The 21537-nt window shown below is 42.4% G+C and overlaps 1 protein-coding gene across 1 annotated transcript in view; it reads left to right on the top strand.

Annotated features, from left to right (window-relative positions):
* Positions 1–5495: 5495 nt before the first annotated feature.
* The window catches only part of LOC135508576 (collagen alpha-1(VI) chain-like), an 83234-nt gene continuing 67192 nt past the window's right edge, over positions 5496–21537 (top strand). The window contains exons 1-2 of the mRNA XM_064928849.1: positions 5496–5717; positions 11778–11907. Coding sequence (XP_064784921.1) covers positions 5627–5717; positions 11778–11907 — 221 coding nt within the window. The 5' untranslated portion in view covers positions 5496–5626. The remainder of the gene's footprint in view (positions 5718–11777; positions 11908–21537) is intronic.

Genomic DNA, 21537 nt, shown 5'->3' with positions numbered 1-21537 from the left:
GTATGACACTACGTCACTCAGACACTACAACACTACGACACTACAACACTACAACACGACAACACTCAGACACTACAACACTCAGACACTACAACACTACAACATGACAACACGACAACACTCAGACACTACAACACTAAAACACAACAACACTCAGACACTACAACACTACGACACTACAACACTACAACACTACGACACTACAACACTACAACACTATGACACTACGACACTCAGACACTACAACACTCAGACACTACAACACTCAGACACTACAACACTACAACACTCAGACACTACAACACTACGACACTACAACACTCAGACACTACAACACTCAGACACTACAACACTCAGACACTCAGACACTACGACACTACAACACTACGACACTACAACACTACAACACGACAATACTCAGACACTACAACACTATGACACTACGACACTACAACACTACGACACTACAACACTCAGACACTATAACACTACAACACTCAGACACTACAACACTCAGACACTCAGACACTACGACACTATGACACTCAGACACTACAACACTCAGACACTACAACACTACAACACGACAATACTCAGACACTACAACACTACGACACTACGACACTACAACACTACGACACTACAACACTACAACAGTACAACACTCAGACACTACAACACTACGACACTACAACACTATGACACTCAGACACTACAACACTACAACACGACAACACTACAACACGACAACACGACAACACTACAACACGACAACACGACAACACTACAACACTACAACACTACAACACGACAACACTCAGACACTACAACACTACAACACTACGACACTACAACACTACAACAGTACAACACTCAGACACTACAACACTACGACACTACAACACTATGACACTCAGACACTACAACACTACAACACGACAACACTACAACACGACAACACGACAACACTACAACACGACAACACGACAACACTCAGACACTACAACACTAAAACACGACAACACTCGACACTACAACACTAAGACACTACAACAAGACAGCACTCAGACACTACAACACTACAACACTACAACACTCAGACACTACAACACTCAGAAACTACAACACGACAACACTACGACACTACAACACTACAACATGACAACACTACAACACTCAGAAACTACAACACTACAACACTACAACACTACGACACTACAACACTACAACACTCAGACACTACAACACTACAACACTCAAACACTCAGACACTCCAACACTCAGACATAATTTACAAATGAAGCATATGTGTCTAGTGAGTCCTCTAGATCAGAGGAAGTAAGGATGACCAGGGATGTTCTCTGTTTAGTGAGTCCTCCAGATCAGAGGCAGTAGGGATGACCAGGGATGTTCTCTGTTTAGTGAGTCCTCCAGATCAGAGGCAGTAGGGATGACCAGGGATGTTCTCTGTTTAGTGAGTCCTCCAGATCAGAGGCTAGTAGGGATGACCAGGGATGTTCTCTGTTTAGTGAGTCCTCCAGATCAGAGGAAGTAGGGATGACCAGGGATGTTCTCTGTTTAGTGAGTCCTCCAGATCAGAGGAAGTAGGGATGACCAGGGATGTTCTCTGTTTAGTGAGTCCTCCAGATCAGAGGAAGTAGGAATGACCAGAGATGTTCTCTTGATGTGTGAATTGGACCATTTTCCTGTCAAAATGTAACGAGTACTTTTGGGTGTCAGGGAAAATGTATGGAGTAGAAAGTACATTATTTTATTTGGGAATGTAGTGAAGTAAATGTAGTCAAAAATATCAATAATAAAGTAAAGTACAGATACCCAAAAAACTACTTCAGCAGTGTGTGATGTGGACTACATGTAGGAATCATGTTTAATCTGTAACTAAGGAATCATGTAGGAATCATGTTTCATCTGTAACTAAGGAATCATGTTTAATCTGTAACTAAGGAATCATGTTTAATCTGTAACTAAGACCTAAGGTATCATGTAGGAATCATGTTTAATCTGTAACTAAGGAATCATGTTTAATCTGTAACTAAGGAATCATGTAGGAATCATGTTTCATCTGTAACTAAGGAATCATGTTTAATCTGTAACTAAGGAATCATGTTTAATCTGTAACTAAGAACTAAGATATCATGTAGGAATCATGTTTAATCTGTAACTAAGGAATCATGTTTCATCTCTAACTAAGGGATGATGTTTCATCTGTAACTAAGGAATCGTGTTTCATCTGTAACTAAGGAATCATGTTTCATCTGTAACTAAGGTATCATGTAGGAATCATGTTTAATCTGTAACTAAGGTATCATATAGGAATCATGTTTAATCTGTAACTAAGGAATCATGTTTAATCTGTAACTAAATTATCATGTTTAATCTGTAACAGCATATCGATTGCGCAACCAGGGGTGGAAAAACCTTGGATCACTGTTACTCTAACTTCCGCAACGCATATAAGGCCCTGCCCCGCCCCCCTTTTGGAAAAGCTGACCACGACTCCATTTTGCTGATACCTGCCTACAGACAAAAACTAAAAAAAGAAGCTCCCACGCTGAGGTCTGTCCAACGCTGGTCCGACCAAGCTGACTCCACACTCCAAGACTGCTTCCATCACGTGGACTGGGACATGTTTCGTATTGCGTCAGATAACAACATTGACGAATACGCTGATTCGGTGTGCGAGTTCATTAGAACGTGCGTTGAAGATGTCGTTCCCATAGCAATGATTAAAACATTCCCTAACCAGAAACCGTGGATTGATGGCAGCATTCGCGTGAAACTGAAAGCGCGAACCACTGTTTTTAATTAGGGCAAGGTGTCTGGTAACATGACTGAATACAAACAGTGCAGCTATTCCCTCCGTGAGGCTATCAAACAAGCTAAGCGTCAGTACAGAGACAAAGTAGAATCTCAATTCAACGGCTCAGACACAAGAGGCATGTGGCAGGGTCTACAGTCAATCACGGACTACAGGAAGAAATCCAGCCCAGTCACGGACCAGGATGTCTTGCTCCCAGGCAGACTAAATAACTTTTTTGCCCGCTTTGAGGACAATACAGTGCCACTGACACGGCCTGCAACGGAAACATGCGGTCTCTCCTTCACTGCAGCCGAGGTGAGTAAAACATTTAAACGTGTTAACCCTCGCAAGGCTGCAGGCCCAGACGGCATCCCCAGCCGCGCCCTCAGAGCATGCGCAGACCAGCTGGCTGGTGTGTTTACGGACATATTCAATCAATCCCTATACCAGTCTGCTGTTCCCACATGCTTCAAGAGGGCCACCATTGTTCCTGTTCCCAAGAAAGCTAAGGTAACTGAGCTAAACGACTACCGCCCCATAGCACTCACTTCCGTCATCATGAAGTGCTTTGAGAGACTAGTCAAGGACCATATCACCTCCACCCTACCTGACACCCTAGACCCACTCCAATTTGCTTACCGCCCAAATAGGTCCACAGACAATGCAATCTCAACCACACTGCACACTGCCCTAACCCATCTGGACAAGAGGAATACCTATGTGAGAATGCTGTTCATCGACTACAGCTCGGCATTCAACACCATAGTACCCTCCAAGCTCGTCATCAACCTCGAGACCCTGGGTCTCGACCCCGCCCTGTGCAACTGGGTACTGGACTTCCTGACGGGCCGCCCCCAGGTGGTGAGGGTAGGTAACAACATCTCCTCCCCGCTGGTCCTCAACACTGGGGCCCCACAAGGGTGCGTTCTGAGCCCTCTCCTGTACTCCCTGTTCACCCACGACTGCGTGGCCACGCACGCCTCCAACTCAATCATCAACTTTGCGGATGACACAACAGTGGTAGGCTTGATTACCAACAACGACGAGACGGCCTACAGGGAGGAGGTGAGGGCCCTCGGAGTGTGGTGTCAGGAAAATAACCTCACACTCAACGTCAACAAAACTAAGGAGATGATTGTGGACTTCAGGAAACAGCAGAGGGAACACCCCCCTATCCACATCGATGGAACAGTAGTGGAGAGAGTAGCAAGTTTTAAGTTCCTCGGCATACACATCACAGACAAACTGAATTGGTCCACTCACACAGACAGCATCGTGAAGAAGGCGCAGCAGCGCCTCTTCAACCTCAGGAGGCTGAAGAAATTCGGCTTGTCACCAAAAGCACTCACAAACTTCTACAGATGCACAATCGAGAGCATCCTGGCGGGCTGTATCACCGCCTGGTACGGCAACTGCTCCGCCCTCAACCGTAAGGCTCTCCAGAGGGTAGTGAGGTCTGCACAACGCATCACCGGGGGCAAACTACCTGCCCTCCAGGACACCTACACCACCCGATGTTACAGGAAGGCCATAAAGATCATCAAGGACATCAACCACCCGAGCCACTGCCTGTTCACCCCACTATCATCCAGAAGGCGAGGTCAGTACAGGTGCATCAAAGCTGGGACCGAGAGACTGAAAAACAGCTTCTATCTCAAGGCCATCAGACTGTTAAACAGCCACCACTAACATTGAGTGGCTGCTGCCAACACACTGACACTGACTCAACTCCAGCCACTTTAATAATGGGAATTGATGGGAAATTATGTAAATATATCACTAGCCACTTTAAACAATGCTACCTTATATAATGTTACTTACCCTACATTATTCATCTCATATGCATACGTATATACTGTACTCTATATCATCGACTGCATCCTTATGTAATACATGTATCACTAGCCACTTTAACTACACCACTTTGTTTACATACTCATCTCATATGTATATACTGTACTCGATACCATCTACTGTATCTTGCCTATGCTGCTCTGTACCATCACTCATTCATATATCCTTATGTACATATTCTTTATCCCCTTACACTGTGTATAAGACAGTAGTTTAGGAATTGTTAGTTAGATTACTTGTTGGTTATTACTGCATTGTCGGAACTAGAAGCATAAGCATTTCGCTACACTCGCATTAACATCTGCTAACCATGTGTATGTGACAAATAAAATTTGATTTGATTTGATTTTAACTAAGGAATCATGTTTCATCTGTAACCATGGAATCATGTTTAATCTGTAACTAAGAACTAAGGTATCATGTATGAATCATGTTTAATCTGTAACTAAGGAATCATGTTTAATCTGTAACTAAGGAATCATGTAGGAATCATGTTTAATCTGTAACTAAGGAATCAAAGAACACAGAATACTAGAGTTGAACTTGACTTTGCTTTTTCCAGATGTTTACCCCATGAGGCCCCCTAAACAGAAAAATGGGAGAAGATCTCACTAATACAAAGCCATAGCAAGGTCCCATGGTTCCTGTAAGAATAGTGTGTTTCTTAGGAAGATGGGCAGTTTTGCAGCTATTACTGGCTAGTTACAGTTTTCAGAATTCAACAGAAATCTTCAGATTATTTATCCGTGAATTCCACTCCTCCTCTTCTCAAGGCGTTCCGTCCAATGCGCGCTCCCGGGTTGGCTCGGGGGTTGTAACCGACTAACGGAATTAGAACATTGACAGAGCTCCGGTTTCATCCATCTTCTGAAGTTCAGTTCGGAGGTTCGGGTTGGAGACGGTTTGGGGTGATTTGGGTTTGAAAGTTTAGTGTTAACCGAATAAACAGCCATGGAGGCTCGTGGAGTTCTCTCCGTTCTGTGCGTCGGTGCGATGTTTGCCGTGGCGCTCGCACAGCAGACCGACAGACCCAAGTTCTGGGGTGAGTTTATAAAGTTAATGTTTCTAGATATAAAAAAAACAGACTTATGTTCCGGGTTGACCAGTATTATCTGTCTGTGTATGTTATGTCATTAAGACGGACCCAAGCAAGCTCTTTGGGGTTGAGAAACAAGTTAAAAGCCACAGAGAGAGAAAACGGGGTATCTGTGTCTTGGCCAGATGTTTAGATGGAAGTTAGCTATAGCCTATGTCAGAGCTAAAGCAGGTTTAGTAAGATATACGATGCTAAAATCATAGCTAATGCCTGGCATAAACTAGCTGGTCTGGTCGTTGGTCCTGTTGTAGGTAGGCTACTGTCTACCTAGCTATCACAGCTGCAGATGCTCAGAGAGGGAGTTGTCCTATGCACAGATCTAGGATCAGCGAACCCTCCCCACATCCTAACCTACCACTAAGGTGTCTGGGGATTGAAACTGGCTTTAGATCAGTGTTAGGGGCCACTTAATTGCTAATCAATCAATCATTAAATCTTTCAACCAATCAATCAATGTTGCTTTTTGAATTGAAATGGAAACCATAGGAAAGTCAATGAAGATTTAACATGTAGGACTTGCCTATGATCAATGTTCACTGAGGCTGTACCCGCTAAGTGACAGTTATAACAGTGGTTAACTGTGATCACTGAGGCTGTACCCGCTAAGTGACAGTTTTAACAGTGGTTTACTGTGATCACTGAGGCTGTACCCGCTAAGTTACAGTTATAACAGTGACCAAGTAGGCAACTGTGGCTATTTGATCATAATGTAGGTCTACCAGAGTGGCCTACCATCAAAAACAATGGAGAAAAATGGATCCCATGACATGTTAACATGGAAATAGCTGTTCTGTCATTCAGCCTACAGTAGCAACCAATGTGAGGTGTTCAATGTAGGCCTACATTCCATGAGACTTTTGAGGAAAATCATGAAGGGCTTGACTGCTCTGATTGGTTATGGCGCACCAGTCTGTGTAGAGTACAGGCTTGAGTCATGCCTGTCAATGCAGTATTCCAATGTGCTCTGCCTGCAACAACATTTCTTGCACAGTTCAACTCAAATCAAATCAAAGTTTATTTCTCACCTGCGCCAAATACAACAGGTGTAGACCTTACAGTGAAATGCTGAATACAACAGGTGTAGTAGACCTCACAGTGAAATGCTGAATACAACAGGTGTAGTAGACCTTACAGTGAAATGCTGAATACAACAGGTGTAGTAGACCTCACAGTGAAATGCTTACTTATAGGCTCTAACCAGTAGTGCAAAAAAAGGTATAAGTTGAACAATAGGTAGGTACAAAAATAAAAACAACAGTAAAAAGACAGGCTTTATACAGTAGCGAGGCGACATACAGTAGCGAGGCTACATACAGACACCGGATAGTCAGGCTGATTGCGGTAGTATGTGCATGTAGATATGGTTAAAGTGATTATGGATACAGTGGGGCAAAAAAGTATTTAGTCAGCCACCAATTGTGCAAGTTCTCCCACTTAAAAAGATGAGAGAGGCCTGTAATTGTCATCATACGTACACTTCAACTATGACAGACAAAATGAGAAAAAAAACAGAAAATCACATTGTAGGATTTTTAATGAATTTATTTGCAAATTATGGTGGAAAATAAGTATTTGGTCACCTACAAACAAGCAAGATTTCTGGCTCTCACAGACCTGTAACTTCTTCTTTAAGAGGCTCCTCTGTCCTCCACTAGTTACCTGTATTAATGGCACGTGTTTGATCTTGTTATCAAAGACACCTGTCCACAACCTCAAATAGTCACTAAGACCAAAGAGCTGTCAAAGGACACCAGAAACAAATTTGTAGACCGGCATCAGGCTGGGAAGACTGAATCTGCAATAGGTAAGCAGCTTGGTTTGAAGAAATCAACTGTAGGAGCAATTATTAGGAAATGGAAGACATACAAGTACACTGATAATCTCCCTCGATCTTGGGCTCCACGCAAGATCTCACCCTGTTGGGTCTAAATGATCACAAGAACGCTGAGCAAAAATCCCAGAACCACACGGGGGGACCTAGTGAATGACCTGCAGAGAGCTGGGACCAAAGTAACAAAGTCTACCATCAGTAACACACTACGCCGCCAGGGACTCAAATCCTGCAGTGCCAGACGTGTCCCCCTGCTTAAGCCAGTACATGTCCAGGCCCATCTGAAGTTTGCTAGAAAGCATTTGGATGATCCAGAAGAAGATTTGGAGAATGTCATATGGTCAGATGACACCAAAATATAACTTTTTGGTAAAAACTCAACTCGTTGTGTTTGGAGGACAAAGAATGCTGAGTTGCATCCAAAGAACACCATACCTACTGTGAAGCATGGGGGTGGAAACATCATGCTTTGGGGCTGTTTTTCTGCGAAGGGACCAGGACGACTGATCCGTGTAAAGGAAAGAATGAATGGGGCCATGTATCGTGAGATTTTGATTAAAACCTCCTGAACACCTCCTGAAGATTAAACGTGCCTGTGTCTTTCAGCACGACAATGATCCCAAACACACCGCCCGGGCAATGAAGGAGTGGCTTCGTAAGAAGCATTTCAAGGTCCTGGAGTGGCCTAGCCAGTCTCCAGATCTCAACCCCAAATAATGGGGATGATGGCCCTGTCTGGTGTTTGGAGAATGTCTTGTGCTTCTTGCTAATTTAAGAAAAATCTTTGTCTAATCCGGGATGAGTGATCGCTGTCCTGATATCCAGAAGCTCTTTGTCTAATCCGAAGTGAGTGATCGCTGTCCTGATATCCAGAAGCTCTTTGTCTAATCCGAGTTGAGTGATCGCTGTCCTGATATCCAGAAGCTCTTTGTCTAATCCGAGGTGAGTGATCACTGTCCTGATATCCAGAAGCTCTTTGTCTAATCCGAGGTGAGTGATCGCTGTCCTGATATCCAGAAGCTCTTTGTCTAATCCGAGTTGAGTGATCGCTGTCCTGATATCCAGAAGCTCTTTGTCTAATCCGAGGTGAGTGATCGCTGTCCTGATATCCAGAAGCTCTTTGTCTAATCCGAGTTGAGTGATCGCTGTCCTGATATCCAGAAGCTCTTTGTCTAATCCGAGGTGAGTGATCGCTGTCCTGATATCCAGAAGCTCTTTGTCTAATCCGAGTTGAGTGATCGCTGTCCTGATATCCAGAAGCTCTTTGTCTAATCCGAGGTGAGTGATCGCTGTCCTGATATCCAGAAGCTCTTTGTCTAATCCGAGTTGAGTGATCGCTGGCCTGATATCCAGAAGCTCTTTGTCTAATCCGAGGTGAGTGATCGCTGTCCTGATATCCAGAAGCTCTTTGTCTAATCCGAGGTGAGTGATCGCTGTCCTGATAGCCAGAAGCTCTTTTTTTGCCGTAAGATTCGGTTGCAGAAACATTATATACAAAATAGGTTACAAATAACGCGAAAAAATCACACAATAGCACAATTGGTTGGATGCCCTTTAAAACTGCAGCCATTTCTTCCAGCGCCATTTTTGCATACTAAGTCTTGCATAGTTTGGTTTGTTTCGGTATGTTACATTGAAAGTGGATAATATTGCAATGATTCGATTCCAATTCCCACAGTAGAGCAAAACGTTGATAGTGTTAACTCAGGGGGAAAACTAGCAAGATGAGTGAAGCTCAATCTCGTGCTTCTCTGCACTGGCTGATATTTCTTCTGCAGTCCGAGGCGCCCGCGCGCATCTTAGAGGGAACATGACTATGACATCACACTGTGATTGATTTAATTGGTTCTATAAAACATCATTATACAACAGTTTTTTACTTTGTCTTTATTTTAGCTTTTTTTTGTAAATGTAAGACTTTTTAAGCCAGTTTCGTCACATTTGGTTGCAGAGGTGGGGTTTTCACAAGGACTACTTCCCATTGAATGAGTGACGATGTGACAATGTAAAGATGTGACAATGACGATGTGACAATGTGACGGTAACGACGTGATGTTAATGATGCGAAGATGACGATGTGATATATGACGATTGTGACGATGTGACGTTAACGATGTGACAATAACGATATGACAATGTTGTGATGATGATGTGATGATGTACAGTGCATTCAGAAAGTATTCAGACCCCTTGACATTTTCCACATTTTTTTTCATTAGAGCGATATTCTAAAATTGATTCAATTGTTTTTTTTCCTCATAAATCTACATACCCCATATTCAGACTCTTTACTCAGTTCTTTGCTGAAGCATCTTTGGCAGCGATTACAGCCTTGAGTCTTCTTGGGTATTACGCTACAAGCTTGGCACACCTGTATCTGGTCTCTTCAGAGATGCTCGATCGGATTCAAGTCCGGTCTCTGGCTGGGCCATTCAAGGACATTCAGAGACTTGTCCTGAAGCCACTCCTGTATTGTCTTGGCTGTGTACTTAGTGTCATTGTCCTGTTGGAAGGTGAACCTTCACCCCAGTCTGAAGTCCTGAGCGCTCTGGAGCAGGTTTTCATCAAGGATCTCTCTGTACTTTGCTCCGTTCATCTTTCCCTCGATCCTGACAGGTCTCCCAGTCCCTGCCGCTGAAAAACATTCCCACAGCATGTTGCTGCCACCACCATGCTTCACCGTAGGAGTGGTGCCAGGTTTCCATCAGACGTGATAATTGGCGTTCAGGCCAAAGAGTTCAACCTTGGTTTCACCAGACCAGATAATCTTCTTTCTCATGGTCTGAGAGTCCTTTCGGTGCCTTTTGGCAAACTCCAAGCGGGCTGTCATGTGCCTTTTACTGAGTGGCTTCCGTCTGGCCACTCTACTATAAAGGCCTGATTGGTGGAGTGCTGCAGAGATAGTTGTACTTCTGCAAGGTTCCACAGAGGAACTCTGGAGCACCTGTCAGAGTGACCATTGTTCTTTGTCACCCCTCTGACCAAGACCCGTCTCCCCCGATTGCTCGGTTTGGCCAGATGTCCAGCTCTAGGAAGAGTCTTGGTGGTTCCACACTTCTTCCATTTAAGAATGATGGAGGCCACTGTGTTCTTGGGGACCTTCAATAATGCAGAAATGTTTTGGTGCCCTTCCCCAGATCTGTGCCTCGACACAATCCTGTCTCAGAGCTATATGGACAATCCCTTTGACCTCATGGCTTGGTTTTTGCTCTGATATGTACTGTCAAGTGTGGGACCTTTTATAGACAGGTGTGTGCCTTACCAAATCATGTCCAATCAATTGAATTCACCTCCAATCAAGTTGTAGAAACATCTCATGGATGATCAATGGAAACAGGATGCACCTGAGCTCAATTTTAAGTCTCATAGCAAAGGGTCTGAATACTATGTAAATAGGTATTTCAGTTTTTTATTTTTATTTGCAAGAATGTCTAAAAACCTGTTTTCACTTTGTCATTATGGGGTATTGTGTGTAGATTGATGAGCAAAAACATTTATTGAATCCATTTTAGAATAAGGCTGTAATGCAACAAAATGTGGATAAAGGGGAAGGGGTCTGAATACTCTCTGAATGCGCTGTAAACATCAACACATGGGGTCTGAATACTCTCTGAATGCTCTGTAAACATCAACACATGGGGTCTGAATACTCTCTGAATGCTCTGTAAACATCAACACATGGGGTCTGAATACTCTCTGAATGCTCTGTAAACATCAACACATGGGGTCTGAATACTCTCTGAATGCTCTGTAAACATCAACACATGGGGTCTGAATACTCTCTGAATGCTCTGTAAACATCAACACATGGGGTCTGAATACTCTCTGAATGCTCTGTAAACATCAACACATGGGGTCTGAATACTCTCTGAATGCTCTGTAAACATCAACACATGGGGTCTGAATACTCTCTGAATGCTCTGTAAACATCAACACATGGGGTCTGAATACTCTCTGAATGCTCTGTAAACATCAACACATGGGGTCTGAATACTCTCTGAATGCTCTGTAAACATCAACACATGGGGTCTGAATACTCTCTGAATGCGCTGTTTACTGTTTCTGTTCTATGTGTATACAGATATGTCATGTGTTCATGTTTCCCGTGTGTGTGTGTGTGTGTGTGTGTGTGTGTGTGTGTGTGTGTGTGTGTGTGTGTGTGTGTGTGTGTTCAGAGTGTCCGGTGGACCTGTTCTTTGTTCTGGACACGTCTGAGAGTGTTGCTCTGAGGGCCAAACCTCCCAACTTCTACATCGACCAGATCAAGAGCTTTACTGAACGCTTCATCATGGAGCTCAAGGAGATGTAAGATACACACACAGGAACGCTTCCTCATGGAGCTCAGAGATGAAAGACACACACACACCCCCCCACACACACACACGGGATGTAACACACACCCTGGCTGTCCATTACAGAACAGTACTTTATGGTTGTCTCATGGCTGTGCTGCTTAAGGCCCAGGATCCCCTCACGTGGAAATAAGTTCAGCTAGTCAGTGTTGTTGCTGTGGTAATGTGAAAGCTCTTAGTCAAGTCATCAGTTCACCAGAATAAGACCCTAGAGAGTTACTGGAAGGGAGCATGAAGATCTCCATGCCTTTTCCTCACCCTGGGAAGCTCATCATCACTTATTTCATCTGTGGCCTTTAAAAACGGTTTTCAGAGTCGTAGTGTGAGGACCACACACACCATAGCATCTCATGACTCCAAGTTTACTTCCATTTGACGGTTACTGTATTGCACAAAAATATAGACGAAACATGTTTCATGAGAGGAAATAAAAAATCCCATAAATGTTCCATATGCAACAAAAAAACGGTGTTTCTCTCGAACCACTCACTGACATCTGACTTTCTGAATCCGTCTATCTATGTCCCCTATCTGTGTCCCCTCATCTATCAGCCCACAGACTGAATCCGTTATACTCCATCTGTCTGTGTCCCCTCATCTATCAGCCCACAGACTGAATCCGTTATACTCCATCTGTCTGTGTCCCCTCATCTATCAGCCCACAGACTGAATCCGTTATACTCCATCTGTCTGTGTCCCCTCATCTATCAGCCCACAGACTGAATCCGTTATACTCCATCTATCAGCCCACAGACTGAATCCGTTATACTCCATCTATCAGCCCACAGACTGAATCCGTTATACTCCATCTGTCTGTGTCCCCTCATCTATCAGCCCACAGACTGAATCCGTTATACTCCATCTGTCTGTGTCCCCTCATCTATCAGCCCACAGACTGAATCCGTTATACTCCATCTATCAGCCCACAGACTGAATCCGTTATACTCCATCTGTCTGTGTCCCCTCATCTATCAGCCCACAGACTGAATCCGTTATACTCCATCTATCTGTCCCCCCTCATCTATCAGCCCACAGACTGAATCCGTTATACTCCATCTATCTGTCCCCCCTCATCTATCAGCCCACAGACTGAATCCGTTATACTCCATCTGTCTGTCCCCCCTCATCTATCAGCCCACAGACTGAATCCGTTATACTCCATCTATCTGTCCCCCCTCATCTATCAGCCCACAGACTGAATCCGTTATACTCCATCTATCTGTGTCCCCTCATCTATCAGCCCACAGACTGAATCCGTTATACTCCATCTATCTGTCCCCCCTCATCTATCAGCCCACAGACTGAATCCGTTATACTCCATCTGTCTGTGTCCCCTCATCTATCAGCCCACAGACTGAATCCGTTATACTCCATCTATCAGCCCACAGACTGAATCCGTTATACTCCATCTATCTGTGTCCCCTCATCTATCAGCCCACAGACTGAATCCGTTATACTCCATCTATCTGTGTCCCCTCATCTATCAGCCCACAGACTGAATCCGTTATACTCCATCTGTCTGTGTCCCCTCATCTATCAGCCCACAGACTGAATCCGTTATACTCCATCTGTCTGTGTCCCCTCATCTATCAGCCCACAGACTGAATCCGTTATACTCCATCTATCTGTCCCCCCTCATCTATCAGCCCACAGACTGAATCCGTTATACTCCATCTGTCTGTGTCCCCTCATCTATCAGCCCACAGACTGAATCCGTTATACTCCATCTATCTGTGTCCCCTCATCTATCAGCCCACAGACTGAATCCGTTATACTCCATCTATCTGTGTCCCCTCATCTATCAGCCCACAGACTGAATCCGTTATACTCCATCTGTCTGTGTCCCCTCATCTATCAGCCCACAGAGTGAATCCGTTATACTCCATCTATCAGCCCAGAGACTGAAACCGTTATACTCCATCTATCTGTGTCCCCTCATCTATCAGCCCACAGAGTGAATCCGTTATACTCCATCTATCAGCCCAGAGACTGAAACCGTTATACTCCATCTATCTGTGTCCCCTCATCTATCAGCCCACAGACTGAATCCGTTATACTCCATCTATCTGTGTCCCCTCATCTATCAGCCCACAGACTGAATCCGTTATACTCCATCTATCTGTGTACCCTCATCTATCAGCCCACAGACTGAATCCGTTATACTCCATCTATCTGTCCCCCCTCATCTATCAGCCCACAGAGTGAATCCGTTATACTCCATCTATCTGTCGCCCCTCATCTATCAGCCCACAGACTGAATCCGTTATACTCCATCTATCTATGTCCCCTATCTGTGTCCCCTCATCTATCAGCCCACAGAGTGAATCCGTTATACTCCATCTGTCAGCCCACAGAGTGAATCCGTTATACTCCATCTATCTATGTCCCCTATCTGTGTCCCCTCATCTATCAGCCCACAGAGTGGATCCGTTATACTCCATCTATCTGTGTCCCCTCATCTATCAGCCCACAGACTGAATCCGTTATACTCCATCTATCTGTGTCCCCTCATCTATCAGCCCACAGACTGAATCCGTTATACTCCATCTATCTGTGTCCCCTCATCTATCAGCCCACAGACTGAATCCGTTATACTCCATCTATCTGTGTCCCCTCATCTATCAGCCCACAGACTGAATCCGTTATACTCCATCTATCTGTGTCCCCTCATCTATCAGCCCACAGACTGAATCCGTTATACTCCATCTATCTGTGTCCCCTCATCTATCAGCCCACAGACTGAATCCGTTATACTCCATCTATCAGCCCACAGACTGAATCCGTTATACTCCATCTATCAGCCCACAGACTGAATCCGTTATACTCCATCTATCTGTGTCCCCTCATCTATCAGCCCACAGACTGAATCCGTTATACTCCATCTGTCTGTGTCCCCTCATCTATCAGCCCACAGACTGAATCCGTTATACTCCATCTGTCTGTGTCCCCTCATCTATCAGCCCACAGACTGAATCCGTTATACTCCATCTATCAGCCCACAGACTGAATCCGTTATACTCCATCTATCAGCCCACAGACTGAATCCGTTATACTCCATCTATCAGCCCACAGACTGAATCCGTTATACTCCATCTGTCTGTGTCCCCTCATCTATAAGCCCACAGACTGAATCCGTTATACTCCATCTGTCTGTGTCCCCTCATCTATCAGCCCACAGACTGAATCCGTTATACTCCATCTATCTGTCGCCCCTCATCTATCAGCCCACAGACTGAATCCGTTATACTCCATCTATCTGTGTCCCCTCATCTATCAGCCCACAGAGTGAATCCGTTATACTCCATCTATCTGTCGCCCCTCATCTATCAGCCCACAGAGTGAATCCGTTATACTCCATCTATCAGCCCACAGACTGAATCCGTTATACTCCATCTGTCTGTGTCCCCTCATCTATCAGCCCACAGACTGAATCCGTTATACTCCATCTATCTGTGTCCCCTCATCTATCAGCCCACAGAGTGAATCCGTTATACTCCATCTATCTGTCCCCCCTCATCTATCAGCCCACAGACTGAATCCGTTATACTCCATCTATCTGTGTACCCTCATCTATCAGCCCACAGACTGAATCCGTTATACTCCATCTATCTGTGTCCCCTCATCTATCAGCCCACAGACTGAATCCGTTATACTCCATCTATCTGTGTCCCCTCATCTATAAGCCCACAGAGTGATGTTCATCTGACAACCTTATTGATAATATTTGTACAAATTCTTTGAGTAATGTGGCTAATGCAGGTAGGCATTTCTGACCACTTTCCAACCTTCCACTTCTCTTTGGCAGCTGGAAATCAACAGATGGGAATGATTAGTAGCATTAAATGTAGAATATTTAACTATTTAAGTAATTGTGAGCGCTTTAAAATGTTGATTGGGGATATTTCATGGGAAAATGTTTATAATCAGGCTGATGTAGAGACTGCTTACCAGACTTTTCCTCACATCTTTCAATTCTGTATTTCACCATTATTTCCCCTTAGTTAAAACACGTAGAAGAGCAGCTGAAGGGTTCAGGAAACCGTGGTTTACAACCAGTCTCAAAAAATACTTAACAGTTGTATAAAATGTTTCTCACCAATCCCTCTCCACTGAATTCTGCCAATTACAAAAAGTATAAGAACACATTTACTCACTTACATCAGATATCCCCAAAAATATATTTTACTAACACATTCCCAGAATTCTTAAATAATTTAAAGCCAACTTGGAAAATCGTCAATCAACTTTTGAATAAGAAAAAGGCATCTACAACTATCTCATCTCTATGTATCTCATCTACAACTATCTCATCTCTATGTATCTCATCTCTATGTATCTCATCTACAACTATCTCATCTCTATGTATCTCATCTCTATGTATCTCATCTCTATGTATCTCATCTACAACTATCTCATCTCAATGTATCTCATCTACAACTACCTCATCTCTATTTATCTCATCTCTATGTATCTCATCTACAAATATCTCATCTCTATGTATCTCATCTACAACTATCTCATCTCTATGTATCTCATCTCTATGTATCTCATCTACAACTATCTCATCTCAATGTATGTCATCTACCACTATATTATCTCTATGTATCTCATCTACAACTATCTCATCTCTATGTATCTCATCTCTATGTATCTCATCTACAACTATCTCATCTCTATGTATCTCATCTCTATGTATCTCATCTACAACTATCTCATCTCAATGTATCTCATCTCTATGTATCTCATCTACAACTATCTCATCTCAATGTATCTCATCTCTATGTATCTCATCTACAACTATCTCATCTCAATGTATCTAAACTCTATGTATCTCATCTCTATGTATCTCATCTCTATGTATCTCATCTACAAATATCTCATCTCTATGTATCTCATCTACAACTATCTCATCTCTATGTATCTCATCTCTATGTATCTCATCTACAATTATCTCATCTACAATTATCTCATCTCAATGTATGTCATCTACAACTATCTCATCTCTATGTATCTCATCTACAACTATCTCATCTCTATGTATCTCATCTCTATGTATCTCATCTACAACTATCTCATCTCTATGTATCTCATCTCTATGTATCTCATCTACAACTATCTCATCTCAATGTATCTCATCTCTATGTATCTCATCTACAACTATCTCATCTCAATGTATCTCATCTCTATGTATCTCATCTACAACTATCTCATCTCAATTTATCTAAACTCTATGTATCTCATCTCTATGTATCTCATCTCTATCTATCTCATCTACAACTATCTCATCTCTATGTATCTCATCTCTATGTATCTCATCTACAACTATCTCATCTCAATGTATCTCATCTACAACTATCTCATCTCTATGTATCTCATCTCTATGTATCTCATCTACAACTATCTCATCTCTATGTATCTCATCTCTATGTATCTCATCTCTATGTATCTCATGTACAACTATCTCATCTCAATGTATCTCATCTACAACTATCTCATCTCTATGTATCTCATCTCTATGTATCTCATCTACAACTATCTCATCTACAACTATCTCATCTCAATGTATCTCATCTACAACGATCTCATCTCTATGTATCTCATCTCTATGTATCTCATCTACAACTATCTCATCTCAATGTATCTCATCTACAACGATCTCATCTCTATGTATCTCATCTACAACTATCTCATCTCAATGTATCTCATCTACAACTATCTCATCTCTATGTATCTCATCTCTATGTATCTCATCTCTATGTATCTCATGTACAACTATCTCATCTCAATGTATCTCATCTACAACTATCTCATCTCTATGTATCTCATCTCTATGTATCTCATCTACAACTATCTCATCTACAACTATCTCATCTCAATGTATCTCATCTACAACGATCTCATCTCTATGTATCTCATCTCTATGTATCTCATCTACAACTATCTCATCTCAATGTATCTCATCTACAACGATCTCATCTCTATGTATCTCATCTACAACTATCTCATCTCAATGTATCTCATCTACAACTATCTCATCTCTATGTATCTCATCTCGATGTATCTCATCTACAACTATCTCATCTCAATGTATCTCATCTCTGTGTATCTCATCTACAACTATCTCATATCTATGTATCTCATCTACAACTATCTCATCTCTATGTATCTCATCTACAACTATCTCATCTCAATGTATCTCATCTCTATGCATCTCATCTACAACTATCTCATCTCTATGTATCTCATCTACAACTATCTCATCGCTATGTATCTCATCTCTATGTATCTCATCTACAGCTATCTCATCTCTATGTATCTCATCTCTATGTATCTCATCTGCAACTATCTCATCTCTATGTATCTCATCTACAACTATCTCATCTCTATGTATCTCATCTACAACTATCTCATCTCTATTCATCTCATCTACAACTATCTCATCTCAATGTATCTCATCTACAACTATCTCATCTCTATGTGTCTCATCTACAACTATCTCATCTCTATGTATCTCATCTACAACTATCTCATCTCTATGTATCTCATCTACAACTATCTCATCTCTATGTATCTCATCTACAACTATGTCATCTCAATGTATCTCATCTCTATGCATCTCATCTACAACTATCTCATCTCTATGTATCTCATCTACAACTATCTCATCTCTATGTATCTCATCTACAACTATGTCATCTCAATGTATCTCATCTCTATGCATCTCATCTACAACTATCTCATCTCTATGTATCTCATCTACAACTATCTCAGCGCTATGTATCTCATCTCTATGTATCTCATCGACAACTATCTCATCTCTATGTATCTCATCTCTATGTATCTCATCTACAACTATCTCATCTCTATGTATCTCATCTACAACTATCTCATCTCTATGTATCTCATCTACAACTATCTCATCTCTATGTATCTCATCTCTATGTATCTCATCTCTATGTATGTCATCTACAACTATCTCTTCTCAATGTATGTCATCTACAACTATCTCATCTCTATGTATCTCATCTACAACTATCTCATCTCTATGTATCTCATCTCTATGTATCTCATCTACAACTATCTCATCTCAATGTATCTCATCTCTATGTATCTCATCTACAACTATCTCATCTCAATGTATCTCATCTCTATGTATCTCATCTACAACTATCTCATCTCAATGTATCTCATCTCTATGTATCTCATCTCTATGTATCTCATCTACAACTATCTCATCTTAATGTATCTCATCTCTATGTATCTCATCTACAACTATCTCATCTCAATGTATCTCATCTACAACTATCTCATCTCTATGTATCTCATCTCAATGTATCTCATCTACAACTATCTCATCTCTATGTATCTCATCTACAACTATCTCATCTCTATGGATCTCATCTACAACTATCTCATCTCTATGTATCTCATCTACAACTATCTCATCTCAATGTTTCTCATCTACAACTATCTCATCTCTATGTATCTCATCTACAACTATCTCATCTCAATGTGTTTATGAAAATGGCTGTGCATCTACCAGGGCCAAGATGTCCTGTGGTGTGACACAGTGTTCAATACCAGTCTAGTTTTTATAGCAGAGGGTTAGTGGTGAGGGTTTTACCAGTCTAGTGTTTATAGTGGAGGGTAAGGGTTAGTGGTGAGGGTTTTACCAGACTAGTTTTTATAGTGGAGGGTTAGTGGTGAGGGTTTAACCAGTCTAGTTTTTATAGTGGAGGGTTAGTGGTGAGGGTTTAACCAGTCTAGTGTTGTTAGTGGTGAGGGTTTAACCAGTCTAGTGTTTATAGTGGAGGGTTAGTGGTGAGGGTTTAACCAGTCTAGTGTTTATAGTGGAGGGTAAGGGTTAGTGGTGAGGGTTTTACCAGTCTAGTTTTTATAGTGGAGGGTTAGTGGTGAGTGTTTAACCAGTCTAGTGTTTATAGTGGAGGGCAAGGGTTAGTGGTGAGGGTTTAACCAGTCTAGTTTTTATAGTGGAGGGTTAGTGGTGAGGGTTTTACCAGTCTAGTTTTTATAGTGGAGGGTTAGTGGTGAGGGTTTAACCAGTCTAGTTTTTATAGTGGAGGGTAAGGGTTAGTGGTGAGGGTTTAACCAGTCTAGTGTTTATAGTGGAGGGTTAGTGGTGAGGGTTTTACCAGTCTAGTGTTTATAGTGGAGGGTTAGTGGTGAGGGTTTTACCAGTCTAGTTTTTATAGTGGAGGGTAAGGGTTCGTGGTCTAGTTTTTATAGTGGAGGGTTAGTGGTGAGGGTTTTACCAGTCTAGTGTTTATAGTGGAGGGCAAGGGTTAGTGGTGAGGGTTTAACCAGTCTAGTTTTTATAGTGGAGGGTTAGTGGTGAGGGTTTAACCAGTCTAGTTTTTATAGTGGAGGGTAAGGGTTAGTGGTGAGGGTTTTACCAGTCTAGTGTTTATAGTGGAGGGTTAGTGGTGAGGGTTTAACCAGTCTAGTGTTTATAGTGGAGGGTTAGTGGTGAGGGTTTAACCAGTCTAGTTTTTATAGTGGAGGGTTAGTGGTGAGGGTTTTACCAGTCTAGTTTTTATAGTGGAGGGTTAGTGGTGAGGGTGTAACCAGTCTAGTTTTTATAGTGGAGGGTAAGGGTTAGTGGTGAGGGTTTTACCAGTCTAGTGTTTATAGTGGAGGGTTAGTGGTGAGGGTTTAACCAGTCTAGTGTTTATAGTGGAGGGTTAGTGGTGAGGGTTTAACCAGTCTAGTTTTTATAGTGGAGGGTTAGTGGTGAGGGTTTTACCAGTCTAGTTTTTATAGTGGAGGGTTAGTGGTGAGGGTGTAACCAGTCTAGTGTTTATAGTGGAGGGTTAGCGGGGAGGGTTTTACCAATCTAGTTTTTATATTGGAGGGTTAGTGGTGAGGGTTTTACCAGTCTAGTTTTTATAGTGGAGGGTTAGTGGTGAGGGTGTAACCAGTCTAGTGTTTATAGTGGAGGGTTAGTGGTGAGGGTGTAACCAGTCTAGTTTTTATAGTGGAGGGTTAGTGGTGAGGGTTTAACCAGTCTAGTGTTTATAGTGGAGGGTTAGTGGTGAGGGTTTTACCAGTCTAGTGTTTATAGTGGGGGGTTAGTGGTGAGTGTTTTACCAGTCTAGTTTTTATAGTGGAGGGTTAGTGGTGAGGGTTTAACCAGTCTAGTTTTTATAGTGGAGGGTTAGTGGTGAGGGTTTTACCAATCTAGTGTTTATAGTGGAGGGTTAGCGGGGAGGGTTTTACCAATCTAGTTTTTATAGTGGAGGGTTAGTGGTGAGGGTTTTACCAGTCTAGTTTTTATAGTGGAGGGTTAGTGGTGAGGGTTTAACCAGTCTAGTTTTTATAGTGGGGGGTAAGGGTTAGTGGTGAGGGTTTAACCAGTCTAGTGTTTATAGTGGAGGGTTAGTGGTGAGGTGGTACTGTATATTAGTGGTGTTTTTCATATCAGCCCTTTTGGGCTTCCAACCTCACCTGCACACCGTCTTTACCTGTTTTTATCTGTTTTGTCTTTCACTTATTTTCTTTGGTGTGAATAAATAAAACATAAATAAATCAACAACAACAAAAATACTGACTGGTTTTCTGATCC

This window comes from Oncorhynchus masou, chromosome 3, assembly GCF_036934945.1.
Source record: "Oncorhynchus masou masou isolate Uvic2021 chromosome 3, UVic_Omas_1.1, whole genome shotgun sequence".
Classification (NCBI taxonomy): Eukaryota; Metazoa; Chordata; class Actinopteri; order Salmoniformes; family Salmonidae; genus Oncorhynchus; species Oncorhynchus masou.
Note: the sequence above shows the minus strand (reverse complement) of the source record. Positions and strands in the feature narration are given on the sequence as shown.